This window comes from Dermacentor variabilis, chromosome 7 (genome assembly GCF_050947875.1).
Source record: "Dermacentor variabilis isolate Ectoservices chromosome 7, ASM5094787v1, whole genome shotgun sequence".
Classification (NCBI taxonomy): Eukaryota; Metazoa; Arthropoda; class Arachnida; order Ixodida; family Ixodidae; genus Dermacentor; species Dermacentor variabilis.
In genome coordinates, this window is record NC_134574.1 from 63479784 (window position 1) to 63503588 (window position 23805).

General features: G+C 44.7%; 1 protein-coding gene across 2 annotated transcripts; it reads right to left on the minus strand.

Annotated features, from left to right (window-relative positions):
* Positions 1 to 1623: 1623 nt before the first annotated feature.
* LOC142589089 (thrombin inhibitor hemalin-like) lies at positions 1624 to 23037 on the minus strand. Of its 2 annotated transcripts, XM_075700876.1 has the most exons (4): positions 22931 to 23037; positions 18812 to 19006; positions 15605 to 15655; positions 1624 to 2001 (listed from the first exon to the last, which is right to left on the minus strand). In XM_075700876.1, exons 1-4 carry the CDS (start codon positions 22983 to 22985, stop codon positions 1796 to 1798), a joined length of 507 nt encoding a protein of 168 aa, XP_075556991.1. In that variant the 5' UTR covers positions 22986 to 23037; the 3' UTR covers positions 1624 to 1795. The 2 variants fall into 2 exon arrangements, with proteins under 2 accessions (XP_075556991.1, XP_075556992.1); XM_075700877.1 differs by lacking the exon at positions 15605 to 15655.
* Positions 23038 to 23805: the final 768 nt, after the last annotated feature.

Below are 23805 nucleotides of genomic sequence, written 5' to 3' on the forward strand. Positions count from 1 at the left end.
AACGTCTGCCCCGTCCAAAGTAGACCCCAGTTCGGCTAGCGGACCGCACGACCGACGGGCCAGTCGACGACCGCGAAGCTGCGCGCTACCGGTGACGCAGACATCAGTTGCAGCATCGCTTTCCAGCAAAATTATTTCCGCTAGATAAAGTGGTGCCCCAATTGTACACTTTGTGAAAAACAATATCCACTGTCAAACGTTCCACAGGAACGAAAGCTCAGGTAGTTTTCGAGTTCAGCTACAATACACGGCTGCCGACTGCAGACGAACGGCTCGCCTGTTCTCGCATCGCAGCCGACTGCGCCCCTAATATTAGGCTATTTTCTTCTTTGTGTAAAACTATTGCGAAGAGCGATAGGAAAGGTAAGAAAATATTGCGTGCGGCTTGTGAGCGTCGCTGATTCATTACGAAGCGCCGTCAGCTTTTGCTTTGGAGTAAACCGGAGAAGGCCTGGCTACGATACCGGCGCCACTGAAAGGTGAGCGGCAGTGAGACTGACGTCAATGCCAGATCGACTACACCTCGGCCACTGATTCACCACTGCGCTGTACGGCTTGTGCAAAAACAGGTACCGCCCCATCCTCTCTACGGCAAGGAAATATCGCCGTTCGCGAGCAACAGCGCCGTCGAACGGCGGTCCGAGAACGGGAAACGGCGTGTGGCGAGTTGCCGTGCCGGTGACGTCGACGGGCCTTAACCGTCCCATTTCGCAGCGTGCAGCTCTTGCTTACGTTTTATGGGGCTGGAGCGGACGCGGAGCGCCCGAGAAAAGAGTGCTGCTGCGACGGCTCACTTGTAAATAATTGTGTGCGTCGAGACAAATCTCAGGTGTTTTCCCTTATGCGTTGGTTTTCCGTAGTGCTCAAACCGTTTGAAGTTCTCTCTTGGACGACGTCCAGGAAGGGAATGCGCACAATGTTTTCCGCTTCCGCCATTAACTCTTCTCGGGTTAAATGAATTCAGATGCTTGAGGAAACGTTCTGCGTGCCGGAAACGTATGCTATAGAAGCAGTAGTCCATATATCTTAGAGCTGTGGCAGCGTCCTGAATGAAGAGAAGACGGCACCTTTCACGTACTCCAGAGTAATTCTGGCGCAAATGACCGACACAGATGCACTGATTGCAGCGCCGGGTACTTGCTTGTAATTCTGCTTCTTAAAACACAATTACGTATTCTCAAGGCAAAATTTGAGAAGGCAGCATATGTCGTGGGTTTAGAATGGCGTGCGTTCTAGCAGAGTCAGCCTCGAGAAGCTTCCGGCAGCGCTCGCCCCCAATCATATTATATTGACAAAGACAGCGCGTTCAGCGCATTAAATAGGCGCACAAGCCTTGAGACCTTCGGTTTGTAAATGAAGGATATTTCTTTTTTGATCAGCTTGTGCTTTTCCCGCTTTGTCAGAAAACAGTTCCATAACAAGTCATTTTAGGCTTAAGAAAGAACAAAATGCATTGCTACGATAAGACGACAGCTTATTGCAATAATGCTAGCTTGTTACGCAGATACTTCTGTTCGTCGTCATAGGACGCCCGAGCAGAGATATTTCACGTAAGAAAAATACGTGACCGTAGCTACACATAAACTTTCCCTGGCGAAGAAATGAAAGAAAACTTGGCTTGCGTAAAAAAACAGCCAACGTGCCCGATTTTATTCAACACACATACAGGTACTATCTCTTAAGCCAAGCCCCAGCGAGAAAATTAATGTCATCGAATATTTACTGTGATAACACATTTTCTTTTAATTCTTCTTTTACTTCCACCGGCATCATTCAGATGTTTTAGACCCCTGCCTCATCGTGGCTTCCAAAACGGCGCCTTCCGTCCCCCGCAAGCCTGCTTGCATTCACTTGCGGTCCTGAAGTTGTTGCCGTTGCCATTGCAGCCACCGTAGACGAACGTACGGCACGAATTCGAGCGAGCGTCAAAATAGAATCGCATAAAAGCTGCCTTGCAGGGTCCGCTGGACGGTGGCTGATGACATACGGATCCGGCAAATACTGAAAGTAAAAAGCAAAAAAAAACAAAGTTTTTCTATCATGGAGCAGGAATATTCACCGTATTGGACAACTTTCCTTAGTACAATACCCAGATCATATAAACTGCAGGAGCATATCTGCCTGTCACAAGACGCCGTCTGCTCACCGAAAATATCGTTCCATTGCTTAAGTACGTAAACATTATCACCTGCGCTGCCAGCGACTGCAAGCTAACGCACGAATGGAAGTGCCTTTGCAAGTAATTCCTTGAAGCAGGAGTTCCTGACGATTATCTTAAAGCCTGGTGTCTCCGATATTAAAATGCGGGAGCCGTATTGTTCTGCACTCAGGGCAACAGGGGAGTATTTTCTTGTCAGAGTCAACTCTGCGCGTGTTAGTCGAACAAGAAAAATATTGGAACATACAAACGTGTCCTCATGACTTGATTGAATCCGAGATTATGTGCCCGTCCCGTCACCATCACGAATCCGGCTTCAGTCTGAACAGAGTGCTTCGTCTTTAGCTTGTCTTCGAACACCGGATGCCGCCGATATTTAGGCCATGGGCCTGCATTGCTGGTGTTCCGTACCTCAGGTGAAACAGACGAGAAAACGCTCTTTCGTGGCGGGCATGGGTATCGTGATAGTGACGGGACGGGACAGACGACAGTTGTGTTTCAGGCCTGACAGAAGGAAATCTTAAAAGCTACAGCAATATAAAAACAAAGCTTATTGAAATGCTCATTGAAACTCTTGTTCTGTTTTGATAACTGAAATAATGCGCACATACTTTTATCGGCAGTAAACGAAGATAAACTCTCAGTGTCAGATCTCATGCTACGACGAAATTGAATTTTGTAGTTGTAATAGTTAAAACAAGATTCACGTTAGGGCAGGCATGATTTTTACTAGAAATCAATGAAGAGATGGAGTAGAACAAAATTATTATGTAGCTTCTTCAGTGAGCCAGGAAGCATGCGTCCGATAACGGCAATAGTTCCTTTATCTTGTAAACGCAAAAGAAGTTATATAGTGCACATTTAAACGACTTTATTGCTTTTGATACAACGCTATAGAGGTAAGAGCGGCACGATGAACCATTTTCTTGGATAGAGAGATGAAAGTGGCAGCTAAAATAGAACTCTCTGCCAAATTCAGCCATATTCTAGCCTATCTATCTATCTATCTATCTATCTATCTATCTATCTATCTATCTATCTATCTATCTATCTATCTATCTATCTATCTATCTATCTATCTATCGATCGATCGATCTATCTATCTATCTATCTATCTATCTATATATATATCTATCTATCTATCTATCTATCTATCTATCTATCTATCTATCTATCTATCTATCTATCTACGGAATCAGGGTGTAAACGAGCCGTATGTAAAAATACTGAAAGATATCTATAGCGGTTCCACAGCCACCGTAGTCCTCCATAAAGAAAGCAACAGCCAATGAAGAAAGGCGTCCGGCAGGGCGATACGATCTCTCTAATGCTATTCACAGCGCGTTTACAGGAGGTATTCAAAGACCTGGATTGGGATGAATTGGGGATAAAAGTTAATGGAGAATACCTTAGTAACTTGCGATTCGCTGATGATATTGCCGTCCTTAGTAACTCAGGGGGCCAATTGCAATGGATGCTCACTGACCTAGAGAGGCAAAGCAGAAGAGTGGGCCTAAAAATTAATCTGCGGAAAACTAAAGTAATGTTTAACAGTCTTGGAAGAGAAGAGCAATTTACAATAGGTAGCGAGGCACTGGAAGTGGTAAGGGAATGCAATTACTTAGGGCAGGTAGTGACGGCAGATCCAAATCATGAGACGGAAATAATCAGAAGAATAAGAAGGGGCTTGGGTGCGTTTGGCAGGCATTCTCAGATCATGAACAGCAGGTTGCCATTATCCCTCGAGAGAAAAGTGTATAGTAGCTGTGTATTACCAGGACTCACCTACGGGGCAGAAACCTGGAGGCTTACGAAAAGGGTTCTAGTTAAATTGAGGACCACGCAACGAGCTATGGAAAGAAGAATGATGGGTGTAACGGTAAGGGATAAGAAAAGAGCAGATTGGGTGAGGGAACAAATGCGAGTTAATGACATCTTAGTTGAAATCACGAAAAAGAAATGGGGGGCATGGGCAGGACATGTAATGCGGACGGAAGATAACCGATGGGCATTGAGGGTTGCGGACTGGATTCCAAGGGAAGGGAAGCGTAGCAGGGGGCGCCAGAAAGTTAGGTGGTTGGATGAGATTAAGAAGCTTGCAGGGACGACATGGCCACAATTAATACATGACAGGGGTTGTTGGAGAATTATGGGAGAGGCTTTTGCCCTGCAGTAGGCCTAACCAGGCTGATGATGCTGATGATGATGATCTCTCTATCTATCTATCTATCTATCTATCTATCTATCTATCTATCTATGTATCTATCTATCTATCTATCTATCTATCTATCTATCTATCTATCTATCTATCTATCTATGTACCCTCCTTACGCAGACCCAGTGGCACAAGTTGTCTGCCTGCTTAGGCCACTACTTATGTTCTGCTGGTCGCGATGTCATGGTAATCGTTCCATTCTCGTCATTCCAGCTCACTCTCGTCATAACCTTGTCGTGGTACCTTTTATCCCTAACAAGTGGCCAATCTTTTATTGCATGGGCCATCAACCATGAGCTCGTGGTCGTGGTGCCGTCGTGTTTGTTGCATAGCCGTTATTCCAGCATTGCGATCTGACACTCGTCATGGTTTCGTCACACCATCGTTGTCATGCACCCGTCATGCATTCGCTGTCACACCACCATAGGATGCCGTGGAGGGAAAGAGATAAGCAGAAGGCAGGGAGGTTAACATAGGGTGCCATGGAGTTCGTTAAATTGTCTTCTTTACAGCCTGCACATCTGACTCTCGTCAAGGTGTCGTGGTCACGCCTTCTACCCCGACCTGTTGGCCAAATTTCTCTAATCTATAATAGCGAGGAACACTTGGGTATGGGATAATGTTTGTGATGCCGTCGTAGTCACTGTATCGCCGTCATTCCAGCTTTGCCATCCAACACTCATCATACTGTCGTCTTCACTACATCGTCGTCATACCATCGTTATGCATTATATTTCACGGCGCCACAGTGATGCCGTCGTGGCTGTTCAATCATCGTCATTGCAGCTTCGTGGTCTGGCTCTCTTGATGTTATCAGTGGCATGCCTTCCACTCCTACCCAGCAGGTCAAAGTTGTCTAATTGCTTAGAACACTAGGTATGTGTTCGAGGTCGTAATGCCGTCGAGGACATTGCTTCGTTATCAGCATTCTCATTCGACTCTCGTCATGCCGTCGCCGTCACACGGTCGTCATGTCGTCGATTTATGATTGTCATTGTTTGACTAACGTTATCACATTGACGGTATGCCGGCATTGTAATGCCTTTTTCGTCGTTATATCAAAATCAAGCTATCATCGTCATTGCATTGTAATCATAATGCAGTCAGTCAATCGTGATTACGCCCCTCTTGTCATGTCGTCATCGCCAACAAGTCTTTATATATGCCTCCATTGTCAGACGGTTGCCCTAATGCCGTCGTGAACGTGCAATAAATGGCACTTTCCTCAATTTCCTCACCTGCGTCTCGACGTGTCGTCGTCGGCATGCCATCGTCGTCATTCAGGTTTCATGATAGAATCGGTGTTACGACATCGTCATCATACACACGGCGTTATCCCAATGCCTTCATGCCATTGTCATGCCGTAGTCGTCACTGCATCGTCGTATTCGTTTTCATACCATTGTTAGGGTGCTTCGCGTTCACTCCATCGACATCACTGTAACTTTGGGATTCGGCTCATGCGAACCCAATGTCCTGACGCAGTCGTTAATTCATTGTCACCACTTTAGTATCGTCATCCACGTGCGGTCTTCCAGTCGTCGTCGTCCTTGCTTCCTCGTTTTGTCACCGTCGATCCTTGTTCGCAATTCTATGTTTATGGTGCGGTCATTCAATCGTGTTCTGCCATTGTTGTCATAGTGCCTTCCTCATGCAGACGCTTTCTTGCATCCGTTGTCATAACGCCGTCGTCAAGCCGTATTTGGCGTGTCATCGTCATCATTCCCGGTTCCTGATCCGGTTGACGTCACGCCCTCATCTTCCCGCCATCGTCATCATACCATCATTGTCATGTCATAGTCCTATTTGTTCTCGCGACGTTGTCGTTCAACCGCCATCATAATTTAAGAATCCACATCTAATTTGCAACATACCGTTATATGCCATTGTCATTCCATCGATAACATCCAATCTTTGTATTCCATCGCCACTGCGTCGGGGACGTACAGTCGTCGTGAATCATCTATGGTAATGGACGACATTGGCAAGCTGCTGCCATAGTAAAGCGAGATTATATCGAAATAGGAGGTATCTCAGTGAAACGGGGAATGTCTCAGTATTAGCACTACCCGTCATAAATAAACGTTACTTCAGGAATATGCTCTGTCGCTAAATTCCTCGACTGCCATAGCATTACCGTCGACATCCACCGTGAGATGGGTTATGCCATAAGTATTTTCTGTGATGGCGGTGTACTGGCAGCCTACACATATTACGACTGGTATCGTTACTGAAGAGAAAGTTCGAAGCGCTGTAGATTTGTACGAGCCTACCTCTCATACACACCCATTCGAGTACCCCACTTGCTCTTGGCAGTTCAGTCGAGTGATGACAAAAAGACGGGACTACAGACTTAGAGCTGCTTGTGAACTGTCCACCTTGCATACCGCATGTAGTGCAATTGCACTTCATTATGATGCATATTCCCATAGACGATCGAGCCGAATCCTTGTGTTAGCAATTACAAAAAACAAGCCATTCATTTATTATTACGTTCACCTGTATGACTATTTGGTGGCCGTTTGCTCTGAGAAAACGATTCCATTGATTCTTCTTACAATATGAGTTCTCAATTGACTAGACAAAATGCGCCACAACACTGTTTTAATGCAGTTTTAACATGCTCCCCGGTTAGCCCACGTCACGATGATGTGTCGTTGTTCAACACAGTGCAGTTATGTGCTTTAGTGCTTGCATGCGGCCAAACATACATAAACATCGCACGTGATTAGAATTGCGTCCTCTGCGGTGCTCTCACTAATAACGTTCGCTCATCTGGGTAAAGGTTCGATAAAAACCAAAACGATGTTTGATACGTTCCTTTCAAAATGCTTCGCATAGCACCTATGCAGTGGGAGCGGCGGTACGGCGTTGAACATGTCGTTCAGACATGCATTAATTATCTTGCAGATTGTGCCGCTTATGACTGCCTCGCAAGGAACGAGCTACAGACTTCCTGCCTTGCTTGAATCATCCTTCATCTTTCACTGTGACGTCACCGTGGAAAGCCTTCGGATACACCCCGGCAGGGGCACGTCACCTGACACCGGGCCTATAAAAGCGCCCCTACATCGACCCGTCTTCAGTGGGAGCGGCGGTACGGCGTTGAACATGTCGTTCAAACATGCATGGATTACCTTGCAGGTTGGATATTACACTTCTGTATCACATTTTGCTCAAATGATCCTTTTCTTTTAGTACTGCCGCTCCCAGTGAACATTTCTGAAATGCTCAGTGTGTTATGGTCACGTCTTTCACCTATGCTATGCGGGGACGTTGAAACCAATCCGGGTCCAACAACACAGGCGTTATTGCAGCAAATACTAGACAAGCAGACACAGACGGAAGCTAGACTAGCTGGCATTGAACTAAAACTAGAATCTTTCTCCAAGCTGAGCGGTAAATTAACTACCCTTTAAAGTACTGTTCAACATCTTCATCGCACAGTCGACCAACACCAACAAAGACTGATTGAATTGGAAGACAGAGCGCGAAGAAATAATCTGATTGTTTTCGGTGTTCTGGAGAGCATTAACGAGACAAGAGAGGATATTGAAGAAAAAGTGTTGAAGGGAATTTTTTGTGATACTCTTGGCGTCAGTATTTCATCGGTGGAGCGCATTCACAGGATTGGTCACAGGAAAAAAGAGGGACACAGACCAGTTATTATGAAGTTATATGACTATAATGAAAAAGCAGCCATATTCAAACAATGCAGCAAACAGAAAGGGGCCAATTACAGTGTCTCTGACGACTACTCTCGGGAAACAGCGCAAAAAAGGACGTTGCTTTGGCGATCAGCGCAAGAAGAAAAGCGCAACGGGGCAAAGATTAAGCTGGTCCGCGATAAACTTTTTTATCGATCGTGCCGCTTATACGTGGGACTCGCAGTCTAACACTCGTGTGAGGCTTGCGAACAACCATGATGGTGAATCGCTCCACCGGGAATGACGTGACCAGTGTGAGACCGGATTACTGAACGAAAATGCTCGAAGTAAAATACCTTGCCTCACGCTTTTAAAGGTGAATTCTCGCAGTTTACTCAACAAAATTGTTAATTTTAACTGGCTTATGGAAACTTACCACTCTTCTATGATTTTTGTGACCGAAACTTGGCTCAATAACTCAATCTTAGGTGAAGAATTTGTGCCACCTGGTTATTGAGTCTTGGGAAAAGACAGATCGTCCGGTCGTGGTGGCGGAATGGCCTTATTCATTAAAGATGGCATCGACTTTTCTTTGCTACCCGAGCTTCCAGAAACTGAGTCAATTTGGTGCAAAGTTAATATTTCCTTGTCAACGTTAGTAACAGGTGTAATATATCGTCATCCAAATTCCGATTACAATGTGTTTCCTGCTCTGAATGATTATATCGCAGCACATAGATTAGATAACTACAAAATGGTCTTGTGTGGGGACTTCAATTTGCCATGCATAGATTGGGCTTCACTCGTATCGACTGGTCGCGACAAGGTACAGTGTGACATGCTTATTGAAATAGTAGTTTCTTTCGATTTCTAACAAGTTGTCCAGTCTCCTACGCGTGGTGACTCTTTGCTGGATCTTGTGCTTTTGAATGAGCAGTTGGTTAAATGTGGTTTCGAATGTGAAGTCGGTGATGGTCTGTGTGATCACAAAGTAGTCGTTCTTAAATTGAATATTGCACCTGAACGCAAAAGACCAGAATACAGGATGATTACTGACTTCACTCGTGCTGATGATGTCATGATACTTGCAGCTCTGGCGTCACATTTTGATGATTTTTTATTTAGTAGTGAACACTGTAATATTGACATGTTGGTTGAGCGATTTTATAAAGTTGTGCATGACTGTCTGTGTAACTTTTTGCCCAAGAAGTGTGTTAAAAGAAATCCCAAACATATCTGGTACAGCAGGGAAATTATCCAACTTATCCGTCGCATAAAGAGACTTCGCAAGAGATGTAAGCCACAGCATATAAGTGATGGTGCGCTTCTAGCTTCCTTGAAAACGGCTCTACGAACCAAAATGCATGACGCTAGGAAATTTTATTATGAGAACACACTAACAACATTCATGGAAACCAACCCACACAAATTCTGGAAAACAATTACTCCGTCTGGTCGCTGTTCTTCATCCTTTGTTGTTAATGGTAAACCATGTTCTAACCCTTCTGTTATCTCTGAAGCTTTTAATAAATATTTTAAATCGGTATATGACAGCGACAACGACACTAGACCGATGTTTAGTCTAGTTACTGAATTGCCAGCCTTCCCGAAGTTGGATATAAGTTATAATGGAGTTCTGAATCTTTTGTTGCAAATTGACACGACTGAAAGTGCTGGAGCTGATAATATACCTAACATGTTCCTAAAAAAGTATTCTGAGTGGTGCGCCCGGTACTTGACTGTTATTTTCCAAAAATCCCTCCAAACTAAAACCGTTCCACAAACCTGGAAAATAGCTAATATAGTACCAGTATTGAAGTCTGGTAACAAACAAATCCTCTCCAATCATAGACCAATTTCGTTAATATGCACTTGCTCCAAGGTATTGGAACACATTATTCATAAACATATTGTCTTGTACTTGTCTAACAATGATCTTCTGTCTAATAATCAGCACGGTTTTCGGGCTGGGTTTTCTACTCTCACGCAGTTAATTGAATTCACGCACGATATTGCATCATGCCTAAATCATCGCGGTCAGATGGACGCCATTTTTATCGTCTATTCAAAAGCATTCGATTTGGTTTGTCATAGTAAGCTCATTACCAAACTTGGTGCCTTTTTCAAGGGAACTCACGGCGTCCGACTAATAGGCTGGATTAAGGACTACTTGCGATTAAGATCACAGTTTGTCACGTTTAATCACTCTTAATCAACATCTGTCCATATAACATCTGGCGTCCCGCAGGGATCAGTTCTAGGACCACTTTTATTTCTCATTTACATTAATGACGTCGTCCAGATAACTAATAACACGTCAGTTAAAATCCGTTTATATGCAGATGACTGCGTTCTGTATTCAAGTATAAATAATGCATACGACCAGCTTATTCTAAACAATGTGTTTTCTTCTTTCTGTGATTGGAGCAACACATGGCAGATGAGGTTAAATTTTAGCAAAACTATATCGATGTCATTCACTAACAAGAAAAATCCTTCTCGTTTTTCGTACACTAACAACACACATCAACTAACGCACGTGAACGAGTTGAAGTACCTAGGTGTAACATTCTGTTCAAACTTGAATTGGTCTAGGCATATAGATTTAACTTGCTCCAAGGCACTCAGGAAACTCGGGTTCTTAAAACGTACATTAAAAAATGCAACCAAAAACTGTAAGCTGATCGCGTAAAAATCTTTAGTAAGGCCTGTACTTGAATATGCATCGGCAGTCTGGTCGCCACACTCCGCCAAAGATATTATTAAACTTGAAAATGTGCAGAAAAAAGCAATAAGATTTATATAAGCGTTACGACCGTCACTTCTCTCCCACAGTTCACGCCCGCACGTTATCACTTGACACACTTGAACACAGACGAACATGTGATCGCATTATCCTACTTCACAAGATTATCAACAAACGTATTTATGTTGACGCCCCCTTCTATTTCGCCCGTTCTTCAGCACGTGTCACGCGCTGTTCCAACCCGCTTAACATAGTGCCGTTTATGCCGCTTTTAGATAGCTACAAATTTTCATTTTTTCCTTTCACAGTTGAATTGTGGAACGATTTAGATGGCACGTTACGTGAAATGTCTGTTAATAATTTTGTGCGAGAATTGCCAAATCATGTATTTTTGTACTGTTTTCTCTGTAAATCATTACACTCACATTTGTAATCATGCACTTCCCTGATATTGTTTATGTATAATCTTCTGTACCACTCCTGAAATGTCCCAATTCATGGGATAGCAGAATTTGTAAATAATAAAAATAAAATATTGCATCACCGCGTGGATTCTGCAACACTTTTTGATTTTAAAGGGGTGGGGACATCAAAATTTTCGTTCTGGCATTTGTTGATCCAAACGTTGCGTCATGCTTCAGGGAGCGCGATACACACAGCGGGATCCATATATATCCGATAAATAATTTAATAATAGCATTATCATACCGAGCGATTTCGGTTTCGGTTTCTGGGCTCCGGGAGATGCAATGACGTCACAGAGGAGGAAACGCAACATGGCTTGGTCACGTGAGCCACAAAAAATAGTGACGTAAAACTATGCTGCGTCGTCTGCTCGCGCATACGCGTGCTCTGCCAGCAGAGGTAAACAACTGGCGATTCGAAGTGCATGTCGCGATTATTTTAACTATCGCGAAGAGCGAAAACAAAGGTAAGAAAATATTGCGGCTTCTGAGAGTCGGTGATTCATTCCGGAGCGTCGTAAGCTTTAGCTTTGACGTGATCCGGAAAAGGCCTAGCGACTATATCGGCGGCGCCAAACGATCAGAGGCGGTGAAGCTGCCGTCGATGCCAGAGTGACTACTCCTCGGTCGCTGGTTGGCCGCTTCGCCGTACGGCTGCCGCACAAATGGGTCCCGGGCCCGTCCTCTCTACGGCAAGGAAATCTCGCCGTTCGCGAGCAAAACCGCCGTCGCAGGGGGGCCCGCGAACGGCGAACGGCGTTCGGCGAGTTTCCGTGCCGGTAACGTGGAAACGCCAAGCGAAGGAGAGTCCGCTCCGAGCTGCCGAACTATGCGACTATGCGAGCAGAGAAGCAGACAACACGAACGCCGCATACCCTGGTCCCTTTTGGAGTCGGCCGGCTAGTGCTACACTCAAACGTGTAAAAGCCCGTCCGCAGAACAACTCGCGCCGCACGCAGTTTGCCGTTCGCGGGCGGGCGTGCGGCGTTCGTGTTGTCCACTTCTCTCCTCTTGTGTCCGTGTATGCACGCCTTACCCATTCTTTGCATTAAGAAAGGATTTCTATATGCCTGTAGCTCGGTCATAGTGGAGGCTATGCTCGGTTGCTCGGCTCAGCAGGCTCCGTAATCGGCATTTCATCGCTACTCATTATACGTCACGTTTTTGTGCTGGTGTGCCATGACGTCAATATTTTCGTCCCTCCTCTGTGACGTAGTAACTGCCGCGCAAGCGATGGGTCTCGACTACGAGAAGGAGTTTTTAATGACTCTTTGGAGCTGAATTAAAATTATTTTGAAATGCTTGCAGCGTCCAATACCTCGTTCTGGGTGTCCTTGCATACGGAAGCAGCCTACAAAATGCTTTTTATAGCCTCAAAATTTGGTGTCCCAACCCCTTTCAGTGAGGAAGGCTGCAAGCAATATACCAGAAATACTGTGGCGCATAGCAGAAGCATACATGTAATACTTGAAACACAAATGTCAGAACAGAGCAAGAGATGGAGATTATATTCTGCCTTCAGGGTGCACTGATGTGATTCTACGAAATTTATGTGTCAGTAATGATGCCTAGAAAACAGTGAGCTCCATTGCGTAAGAGTTTTAGGGCTGCTTACTCTGTCGGTAACGCGTTACACGATGCGTCAGTAGGTATACATGGGGTACAACGGGGCTGGACATGAGAATGCCATAGGACTATGCATCATCATCATCATCATCCTCATCAGCCTGTTTTATGTGCACTGCAGGACGAAGAGCTCGCCATGGGATCTTTAATTCCCCTTGTCCTGCGTCAACCGATTCGAACTAGCGCCCGCGATTTTCCTAATTTCATCGGTCCGCCTTGTCTTCTGCCATACTCGACTGCGTTTCCCTTCTCTTGGTACCCATTATGTAACTCTAACGGTCCAATGTTATCTAACCAGCGCATTACATGACCTGCCCAGCTCCATTTTTTTTCTCTGAATGTCAATTAGAATATCGGCTACACCAATGTGTTCAAACCAAACAAAATGAGGCTGTCTCACTTATTTCTTCAACTTTACTTCACATACAGCTTAAAGTGAGCGGACATAACCTAAGAGCTCGTGTCGACAGTGGAGATTCAATATATATACTGAAAAGAAACGCACAAGCCATATTCACAGGTAGATCAGTCCTTGTATGAGGTTATGATGGTTGTGAAAACGAGCACTGCGAATGGATAATCATAAGGGTAAAGTATTAGTTGCAGTACGCAGAAGTTCTGGGCTTGGTGATAGGAGGTGTCGAGTACGACTTTCTTCTCTCTCGGACGGACAAGAAATTCTTGAGGCTAAACATTCATTGGGACGACACTGTGTCTGTTAGCCCTGATTACAAGATTCCAAAATTATGACAGGGGCAAACCGACGTCGCCGCAAGAAATGGAGACTTTATTCAGAAACTCAACCCTGAATTCTTCTTAGCAGGCTATCTTCCTCGTACCACCAAGCTTGAAGTTCTGTTTAAATTTGATTACACTACTATAGTCTGCAAAACGCAATGCAATCTATCGAGAGAAAAGAAGACAGGCCTAGAAGAGGAGCTTCAAAAGTTGTAGAGGTTGATTTCGTCTGTCCATATGTATCGCCATCGGCATCGCCAATCAGCATCGCCCCAAAATAAGACGGTAGCCTCTGGCTGTGCACTGACTACAGTGCGATCAACAACCAGACACATCTGATCCCATTTCCAACGCCTCGAATAGACAGCATCATTGACGAAACAAACAGATGTACCTGACTTCCGAGGATAGACATGTGCGAAGGCTTCTGGCAAATGCCATTTCAAGAAGAGACTAAGCAATACACCGCCTTAATGACTCCACTTGACATTTATGAGTATAATGGTATTCCGTGCGGTTCGAAAAACTCGCCCAGCTGGTTTGAGAAGGTGATGAATAAAGTTCTGAACCCTTTTATTGATCGATTCTGGAATTTATATGTAGACGACATCATTGTACACTGTAAGAGTGAGCAGCAACATAAAGAACACCTTGCGCATGTTCTCACTGCGCTGTCCCATGCCATGCTAAAGGTGACTTCAAGAAAAGCAAGTTCTTCAAAAACAAACTAACATTTTTCCACCCTCTACCTGTCAGACCAAATGATCATTTCAAATCTACTACCTGCGTTTTACCAGCGGCGACTTAAATCTGCAATCATTGGCGATTACGTCCATCGAACAGGGCTTGTTGAGGAACATTTATCTGGATGAAGCAATATCAGCGTTCGCCACTCGTAAAAGCTACAATGTGCGCTTTTAGATGAGAACTCTGCAGTTTTACGTCGTATTGTCTTATCTATAAACTGTTGTCTGTGAATAATAATACTTGGTATGAGCCTACTGTCTATTGTCTTATTTGATTGGTGACCTGTGAAGAAACTTGTCTAGCTTTCTTGCTGTCTGCTATATCAGATGGTAAAATGGTGGTCAGAATGCAGACGCTTAAATGTAAACGTAGACGCGTACATTCATCTTATGGTATTCGCTTGGATGGTGTGCAGCATTTGCTGATCAACCTAAAGTGCCCATGTATTATTGAAATTACGCAACAAATGAGACTTCACTGTTCTTTCTTGTTTTTTTTCCTTTTTTGCTGTTGGAACGTATCAGATTGTGCATTTGAGATTAGCCTCCTTGTATAATAGCGACGCGCTCAAAGCGTTAGACAGCCTAACAGCCGCTGCGGACCTTGGTCTTTTGCTTGATTGCCTGCACTTGTTTGCGGGGACGAAGTGTGCCATTGTTTCACAGAATACCTCCGAAACATGCCGAATTCCCGTCAGAAGAATGGCTTGGTTGCTAGCACACGTTCGCAAGCCGAAGTGTATCCTCGTTTCCCTGAATCCGTCCAAGGACACAACCTTTTGTCATTGAGGTGGCCTTCGCGTTGTTGGACATAACGCCGATAACCCGACGTTTACCTGCGCTAGGGACTTGCGGTTGTCTCCGGCATAAGCGACGAGCCGCTTCTACGTACCGTGCGATGGTTCGGTGCGTTAGCTGACTGACATATAACACGAACCTCTGCGTCAGCCGCTTCAACGTTCACCAAACTCGGCGTACGCGTTTTTCATGCCAGCTATGTGCGCCTGTTCCGAAACAGCCACAGCTGATGCACACCGGAGTGAGCTGACTAGAAACTACCGCTTACGTGTCACGTGATTAGGGCCTCCTTCTGTATATTTTTTATCTCTAAGCTTCAATATTGTCACGTGATGCTCCCTCGTAGTGTATTTTTTTCCCATGCTAAAAAAACTACATGGCTCATTGATAACTCTGTGTGACATCTCAGCAATATCTCATGACCCTAATCGCCACGTATATCTGATACGTATCATATTGCACTTACAATTTACACGGCCCTTCTTGTCACTGATGGCTCTGCGATGTCTCTGGTTATCTGGAAACAAAACACCGGAATAAGTTCAACGAGAGAAGCTTCAACAGAAGACAGTCCTACAGCGCTCGTCTGAGACGCGTTAAGGGTAGACATCGTATCGACAGTATGACGGAGCGTAATAGAGGATCTGAATCATAGCAGCGTGGAGAGAGTGTGCGCACCTAACTTTGTTCTAGGCATGATGTCGTCGGAGAAAAGTTTTCGCAGAGTGTTTCTCTTTTGTTGTGCAACCCAAGCTTGAAGCCATATAAATGTCATGTACGACAGTGTGAATAACCCTAGTTTAATTAAAACAGGTACACTATCCCTTGTGCGGCTGGAATTCTGAGAAACCGTTTCTGGACTTGCAGAAGCGGAAATCCGGAGTCGTGTGATTCCTGCATTTCAAATCTCCTGGTTCGGTTACGGCTGCAGTTTTCTGTGAGCTGTGCGGTGGCGCCTGGGGCCTTTACTGTCACCGTGTACTTATTTTGCTTTATTTTAGTGGAAACCATAAAAGCACGTGCATCAGAATGGAAAAGAAGAAAAGGAACGACACAGGTAACTCAAGCACGAGGTTGACGTACGATGTGCGGCGGCAGGAACATGATGTGAACAGGGACTCTATAACGTAAAACTATTCCGAAATTTTCTATTCGAATTCTTTAATCAGCCCTCCGCGATTGGTAAAATTTTTTTCGACCAGCCCCACTTCCCCTGTTTGTCACGCCACGTCACGAAACCACCATAGCTCACCATTTGGTATGACGTTTGCACACTGATTATGCATGATTTGACCGAACAAAAGAGAGATATTTATTTATGATTCGACACCTTTTCGCCATTAGCCCTCGGTTATGGGTAAAAAGTTTTCGGGATAATCCCACTGCAGCTGCCTGTCACGCGACGTCACGAAACTGCAAAAACTCACCACGTCAAAGTGCCGTGTACGCGATAAAGATGCATTAATATGCCGAACAAAACTCAGTTTCTTTCTCAACAGCTGCAGTATGCCCCGTTCCGAAAGAAATAAAATATGGCTGCCGCCAATCGCTCAGGCACTGCCTACTCGCGCCTGCCGGAAAGCATGAGTTTAATTGCGTGTAATAAAACTTTTTGGATGGCCGTGTAACGTTTTCGAGCATTTTCGGCACGTTTACGACCTCATTCTGCCAACTCTTCTTTGCTGAGGATTAGTTTTAGCGTCATTCTTAAGTTTCCGTTGCATGCCGCCGCGATTGTCGACTAGCCACCGTAAGCTAAGTAAGGGAAAGCGGACCAATCGCAGACGCCGGCATCAGCCTCTTCATCCGGTTATCGATTTTCACTGCAGTGGCTCGGCCGTATCGAATCCCTCTCCGCTTGAGCGTGCTCCTCACCTCTTGTGAGCCAATTAGATAAGACAAGCCGCTCAGTGTAGGCAATGTTATTCGTTTGTCAAGCAAACAAAAGTGACCTCCTATGTACGAGAAGGGCGGTTGATTGGTCAGATGAGACAACCCTGCGGGTGAGCGCGCTATGCTTGCGGCGTCTGTTACACAACTTTGACGTCAGAAGATTGGAATAAAAACATATTGGAATAGCTTTACGTTATATGGCCCCCGGTTTGCGGCTTAAGTGTGAGTTGAACAAATCGTATTGTCGTTCTTCTTGCTTTGTCTTGTTTAGTTATGTTGACGCTTATTATTGAATATGTTGTCGTTATTTTGCTATATTGAAACTGACCCTCCACCAAGAGGATCACTGAAAGAACTTGCAGTGTGTGGCATTGCAGTTACGGATACGCTAATATATCTTTAGTCATAGCTGGTGAGGATAAATAAAACCAATATTTTGGAATCATTTTTAATCTTCTCTCCAAATACACATTACCAGCGATTCCATAAGTAATAATTCATGCACTTATATCGCATTCCATTTAAAGTTTTTTTTTTCCTATCTAATAACAACTCCCTTTAGCCTCTCAGCCGGTAATATTCCTGCATGTGAGGGCACAGAGCTAAAGAATTCATGTGGCTACAAGCGTTGATTAGGAGAAGTTGTGGGAACATCTCATCCAATTAATAAGGAGTGCCTGGGTAATTACTTCGCTTGGAAGAAAGTCATTCGTGGCATGCACGTGCCTTCGTATTTTCCATCACAAGGTAAATATTGCTGACTTAAAGGTGGTGAGTAGGTTAATGTAGCAATAGGTTTTCCTGACTCGAGGCATCGCTTGTTATAGCAGTGCTGTCTTAATAAATCTCTTCACTAAGTAGGTTAAAAGTGTGGTGAAATGAGCGGTTATCCTAGGGAGAAAAAGTGTGTGTGCGTTGTAATCCAGAAAATTCCTCCAGAGTCCAATGAAATTCAATCTTGAAACTCTTCGCAGTGTCAAATTTTATATTTTGCACTTGCACAAAATGTTCATCGGCTCTGATGTATATGGAATTTCGGATGACGGGTCCTATTTATGGGATGCATAAAATATGTGTTGTGTTTGCGATTTTTTAAATAAATAAACGATCTACAGGGCCCTAGCTCAAAATGTAATGTCCCACGCCGACTTTACTGACTACTTTTATTATTATAACTCTAGTAGAATTTGTGCCGCTATACGGCCACTCATTTTTAATGGTACTAAAGCTAAATATTACCTGTAGTGCCGCAAAAATAAATACGTATTTTAGCGCAGTCCTGTTACGTCTATCGATGAAGAAACAAAATCAATGCTCACATGCACACAAAGTTGGGTTTCTTTCAATGGTCATTGAGAAGGAGCGTTTAATTACGGTATTAGCAGCAAACTTGCTTGAGTGTCACCTGGTTACAACACGTGATCATGGTAAGCTACTTCCGTTAACTTCAGAGTATATTGATACCGTGGCAAGAGCAAGGCTGCACACGTAGTAGTTGTAAGGATGACGGAAAGTTCAGAAATCATTGCAGGCTTTTACCTGCGTCACAGTTAGGAGTGGGGGAATCCTTCATTTGACCTTCATCTGCTCTATAACGCAATGATTGTCTTATTCCCGCTGGAGCCGCCGAAAGAAATCAAGGGAGAACGTTTACTTGCGCTGACATTAAAGACCGCGCTTTCATTACCGGTTTTCATGCATTCTAATTCGAAAATGCCTTTTGCATATTACGTTCTGACGGTCCCAATAACGGTATCTCCTACGGAAATGTCAACCTCACCTTGATTTTGATCTGCCGAGCAGGTCTTTTCACACGCCTCCTTGGTTTCAAAATTGTTGGCGTTTCCGCTGCATCCGCCGAAGTAGAACTCTTCGCACTGGCTTGTCTCGGCGTTGAACCACCATCTGAGCAAGGGCATTTTGCAGAATCCTGGGTGGGCTGGCAGTCGACACCGGTCAGGAATGCCGGAAGCCGCTGCAAGGAACATGGGAACTAGAAAATACTTCCCACGAGCATGCAATAAAATTTGAAGAGACAAATGTTGATGAAGCTACCTGTTGTGCACATAATTACATGTGAGTTTGACATGCGATCGCTTTATAGTGGGTTTTAGAGCATGCAGCAGTTCCTAATGTACGTTCGAAGACCTGATTCAGACGATTACTACAAGTGGAAGTGCAGCTAAATGTAGAAAACGCATTTAAGTAAATTTCACCTTGTTCGTGTTTCTATTTCTGCCGATAACACCTTAAGCGAAGACGCAAACTCGTCAAGTCGTCATCGTGTGTCATTAACCCACAACTCCTGATATTTTTGTTGCAACGACGATTACACGGACACTTGATCCGCATTCGCGCATTCGCGCAGTCAACGTTTGCTTTGTTGCGCGTCCTCTATCCACGGCGTTTCCGGGTACCTGAAGTAGAAGTGTGCGTTTGGCTACAAAAGGGACGGAACGAAGTTTACGTATCCGCAACGTGGCGCTCAGTTGCAATGGCGGCGTAGCCAGGACACCGTTTTGTCTGTTTTCGATGGCACGGATCGAGTGCGCGCGCACATTGCGAGCACACTATAGCGTTCCTAGTGAGGTGCTGCGTGTATGCGCCGGTCTGAGTGTGACAGTCGCTATGTGTCAACCCGACGTAATCGACTATTTCACTGGGCACTGACTGACGCCGGCCGTTTCACGTCGGTGCCATCTCGTGCGCCACGCAGCTTCGAAGCCTGCGACCCGGCTGTCAGCGCTCTCGATCACGCCGCCATTCTGAGATGCCGGGACGCTTTCGCCTCTGCCCAGCGAGACTAGTCTCACGTGCTTCGTCGTACAAACCGGTCGCACCAACGTATAGTTAGAACACCGTGCAATGGCTTCAAGCGTCACTGTAAGCAATTCTATCACTGTCAGTGATTCTCCCTTCGGCCCACACGGGGAAATATTTTCACTGCACTAACACATCCAGTGATTGAAAAAGAAATGTAAGCGTTGCGGCATAATAATTTGCAGACTGCCAAAAATACGTGCCTAGCAAATTCAGAAATTAATAAAGTCGCTGTTTTACCAGCAGACCTAATGTCCCGATATGATGTCGGCCATCATATTTGTAAGTGCACGGGTGGTACAGATGTTTGGAGAGCAGTTGTATTCGCAAGTACTTTGTGAAAATAATATACAATATCGGCATGACTTTTTATTACGCGTACTCTTAACCTATTCATCTTATCTTGGCTTTGATGTTCGTCACTTTCTGAGCATGAAATTTCCCAATTATTTGGTCGTTGTCGAATTCAAGGGACAGCAAGACAGTCAGAGTTGAAGACCTGCATCCTAATAGTTAGGAATTCTTTCATATCTCGGACCTGAGATGATATTTGAGGCACTTTGTCGGCGTTATTTCTCCGCAACTGGTTTGTATTATAATGCATCCTTTTTAAAATGCGAGTTTTTATATGAAAATTAACAGTCCCCATATTTTATTTTGCATCAGTGTAACCGATTTAACATTTACTGATTTACATTAAGTAAATGTCTTTATTCATCGTCTCCTTTAAAATAAAGAGCGTCAGTGTGTCTACAGAACGGTCATGTTCTTAGAGTCTTGTTCGTAACCTTGTCGGGACCAGGTGTTGATTTGCCATTAAGGTCCTGGAGATCTGCGCGGATCTCTGACTCGTGAACTTCTTCATCGAGTGTCACATTTGTCTCTCCAGTGTAATCTCCGTGTTGAACATCGGGCCGTTGAGGGAAGTACTTGACTAGCAGGCGTGTCACGAGCTGGTGATCACTCGTGGTAGCCTGTTCCTTGTGCAAAAGGCGTTGCAGGTTTGCTTGCTGAGCAGACTTGCTCTGCGTTTCCCCCAAGAGGTGGCGAAGCAGACGCCACGTGCTGCCATTGCGGAGCTGCCCATCGACTGCGTTGCAGATGTCATACCACTGTTTGCGGCTTAAGGTCCGGCAATGTTCTTCCAGCTGGCGATTGATATGTGCGATCTTCTTACGAAGCTTTCGGTTGTGCCTTTGCTTTTTCCATCTTGCGTTTAGTGACGTCTTGGCTTCCCAGAGGTGGGCAGTCGGCTGTCGATCTTGTCAATCTGGACTTCGGGTGCGAGCGTCGGCATCGCCTTGTTCATGTCGTCGTTGAGCGTCTTCATCTATGCCTCGATGTCATCGATGTTCTCCTCACCTCTCTGTTCAACTCGCTGCTTTCGGAATTTGTCCCAGTCCGTCCATTTGAATAGCTTAGGAAAAGGGGGTGTATCCGCCTGAGGAATTCGTGTTTCTATGATCATGTGGTCACTACACAGTTTATATCCCACCTTTTAGGAAGTAAATCTGCCATTGCTAGTTGAGGTTGGTGTTGTCGCCTGTCTGTAGGTCCCTGTAGCGTCGTGTGTGCTACATGAAATATTACGCAGAAACCACCGTTTGTGAACGGAGAGACAGACGAACCGGCACGCAAGAGACCTAAATCGATCATCTACTCCAACCCTGACTACGAAATTTGACATTAGCACTGATTGTGCTTCCAAGATTAACTTTCTGTACGTAGTCGTCAAGCACTAGCTGGCCTAAATGTGGAAGCGGAATAGGCGCTAATCATACTAGAGGAAACGATAATCAGTGATATTTAGTTGTTGTTTTTTCTTAGTCAATGAGCGCACTTTTCACGCCATGTGGCTTGAGAAAGAGTAGTGATAAAGAGCAGTGTGATAAAGAGTTAAGTAATCAGGTAGAAAACCACGTTGCATTTTTATGCCTGTTCCCGTGACGCTGGAAAATGTTTGCGTGTGGTAGACGCCGATACCACAGATGACGTAATGATCAAACAGCTATTCTGCAAAAATGCATCAAGAATAACACTTCCAATCTGACGGCGCTGTTGTCTATGCTTGCCTCAGCACACAACTCATGTAACCCGTTTAAACACGCGTTATATTTGCACACGGCTCAGCGGCACGCTGTGAGGTTCCCACAACCGTTCGCATCATGTGGCGCTGATGCAGCACCCGAAGCAATGGTGATTAGGCCGTGGCTATTGTATAAAGCAAGGTCGAAGACCTCACGTTGAGATGGCACTAACGCCGACAACGTTAAGTTACTTGGCTTCGAATTATCACTCCGGATCAAGCAACGTCTAACTTGTCAAGCTTGTACAGTCTTGTATAGGTGGACTCAGTTCAGTGTCAATAGCTCTGTGCAAGAACACTTAAGGACGCTCTACGGCTCCGTCAGAACGGACGAGCGCGTTGGCATCATATAGCACAGCAGGAAGCACGCTACGTCGATGCTTCCGAGGTGGGGCGAAGAAAGAGCTTGGAACTGACAATCTCTCCATAACGCCTGCAGGCGTATTCCATATATGTACTCGAGCTCTAAGAACAGAAAGCGCTCTGCTTGTGGACAAATAATTCCGGGGCAACTACGGTTTCCTCGATTCTTCAAATAAGGGAGACAATCGTCGAATACACACGCTGCATGAGATGTAGACAAGGATGCGAGACGCGGCACTGATTCGATTCTTGGGCTGCGAACAATAAAGAGTCGTATATGGTGGTTATAGTTTTGCTCAGGGCGCTCGTACGCAAAAAACAAAATGTATGCGCGGCCCCATATTTACTCAAAGATTCACTCCTTCATTTTAAACTCCAGTACTTTGCCATCTAGTCGGAAAGACTGCATTTGTAGTTCTCCGCATCAGATTTCAGGACGCTATTCTAGGTCACTAATCTTGAATGACAAAATCTTTAATAAATGTTCGTAAAATTTTCAAAGAAACAATGCTTTTATATTTGTTGTGGCCTTACGTAAGGTTACATTTCTCAAAACAATGCTTACCCGTTACATGCCGTCACTATATACCACTCATATGCAATAAAAATTAGCGTTTATGAAACACGTACCAAAGGCAGCACCGATGAGTGCTAGAAGAATGTAGGACTTCATGCCGCCGTTCATTCTCTGACACCCTTATGCAGCCTCTGTGAGCTATGACTTTATAGCAAGCATAAATAGCAATTGCTGGAATTTCCAAGCTTCTTATCGGCCTGCAGATTGTTTGCCACGAGCCGGCAATGTCACATGGATCCGTGAAACAATAGACCCTGATAAACAGTTCCTGATACGCTATCACTGCTGCGCAACCAGGTCTGCAAAGCTCGTTGAGAATGAAAAACATTGGCACTCAGTCGAACCACCAGAATAAAATTTACAATTTATGCATTAAGTAAGCATATCTTACATTGAAGGCTATGCGCTCCGCAACTCTAGAGTCTTGTTTTTTTCAGGTATTCGACAACTGACGTCCATTCTTTCTTCCAAAACGCTGTGAGAAAGAAAAAAGAGCTCCTTTGAAAGTCCGACTTCTGTTATGGTCACGCAAACAGAGTCGCAATACGATCAGTCCTAATTTTCCTAAGAGTTTCCTAAGTGGAAAGAACCAAAAAAAAATTTAGCACATGCAATGTTGCAGTGCTCAAACTTCTATTTTAAGTGGCGCATGGTGTGGATCACACCTCCAGTTTCAGTGAGTAGAAATTCAGGAGCTTCACTCATTGCCTACTCACAGTATTGTCCACTGCAGTTAGAAAGGAGGTTTCCCGCACTGTGGCAGTTCCGTAGTGATCGTACAGGGAGTAGTTCACTTATGGCTAGATGATTCGCGTGCTTGTCAGCAACAAATTCTAATGTTATGTTTCTTTAGTCACATCCTGTTTAGTGTGCCTGATGTCAAGGTGCATATATGTCAGTGGCTCTCCTGACGCCATATTGTTAGTCA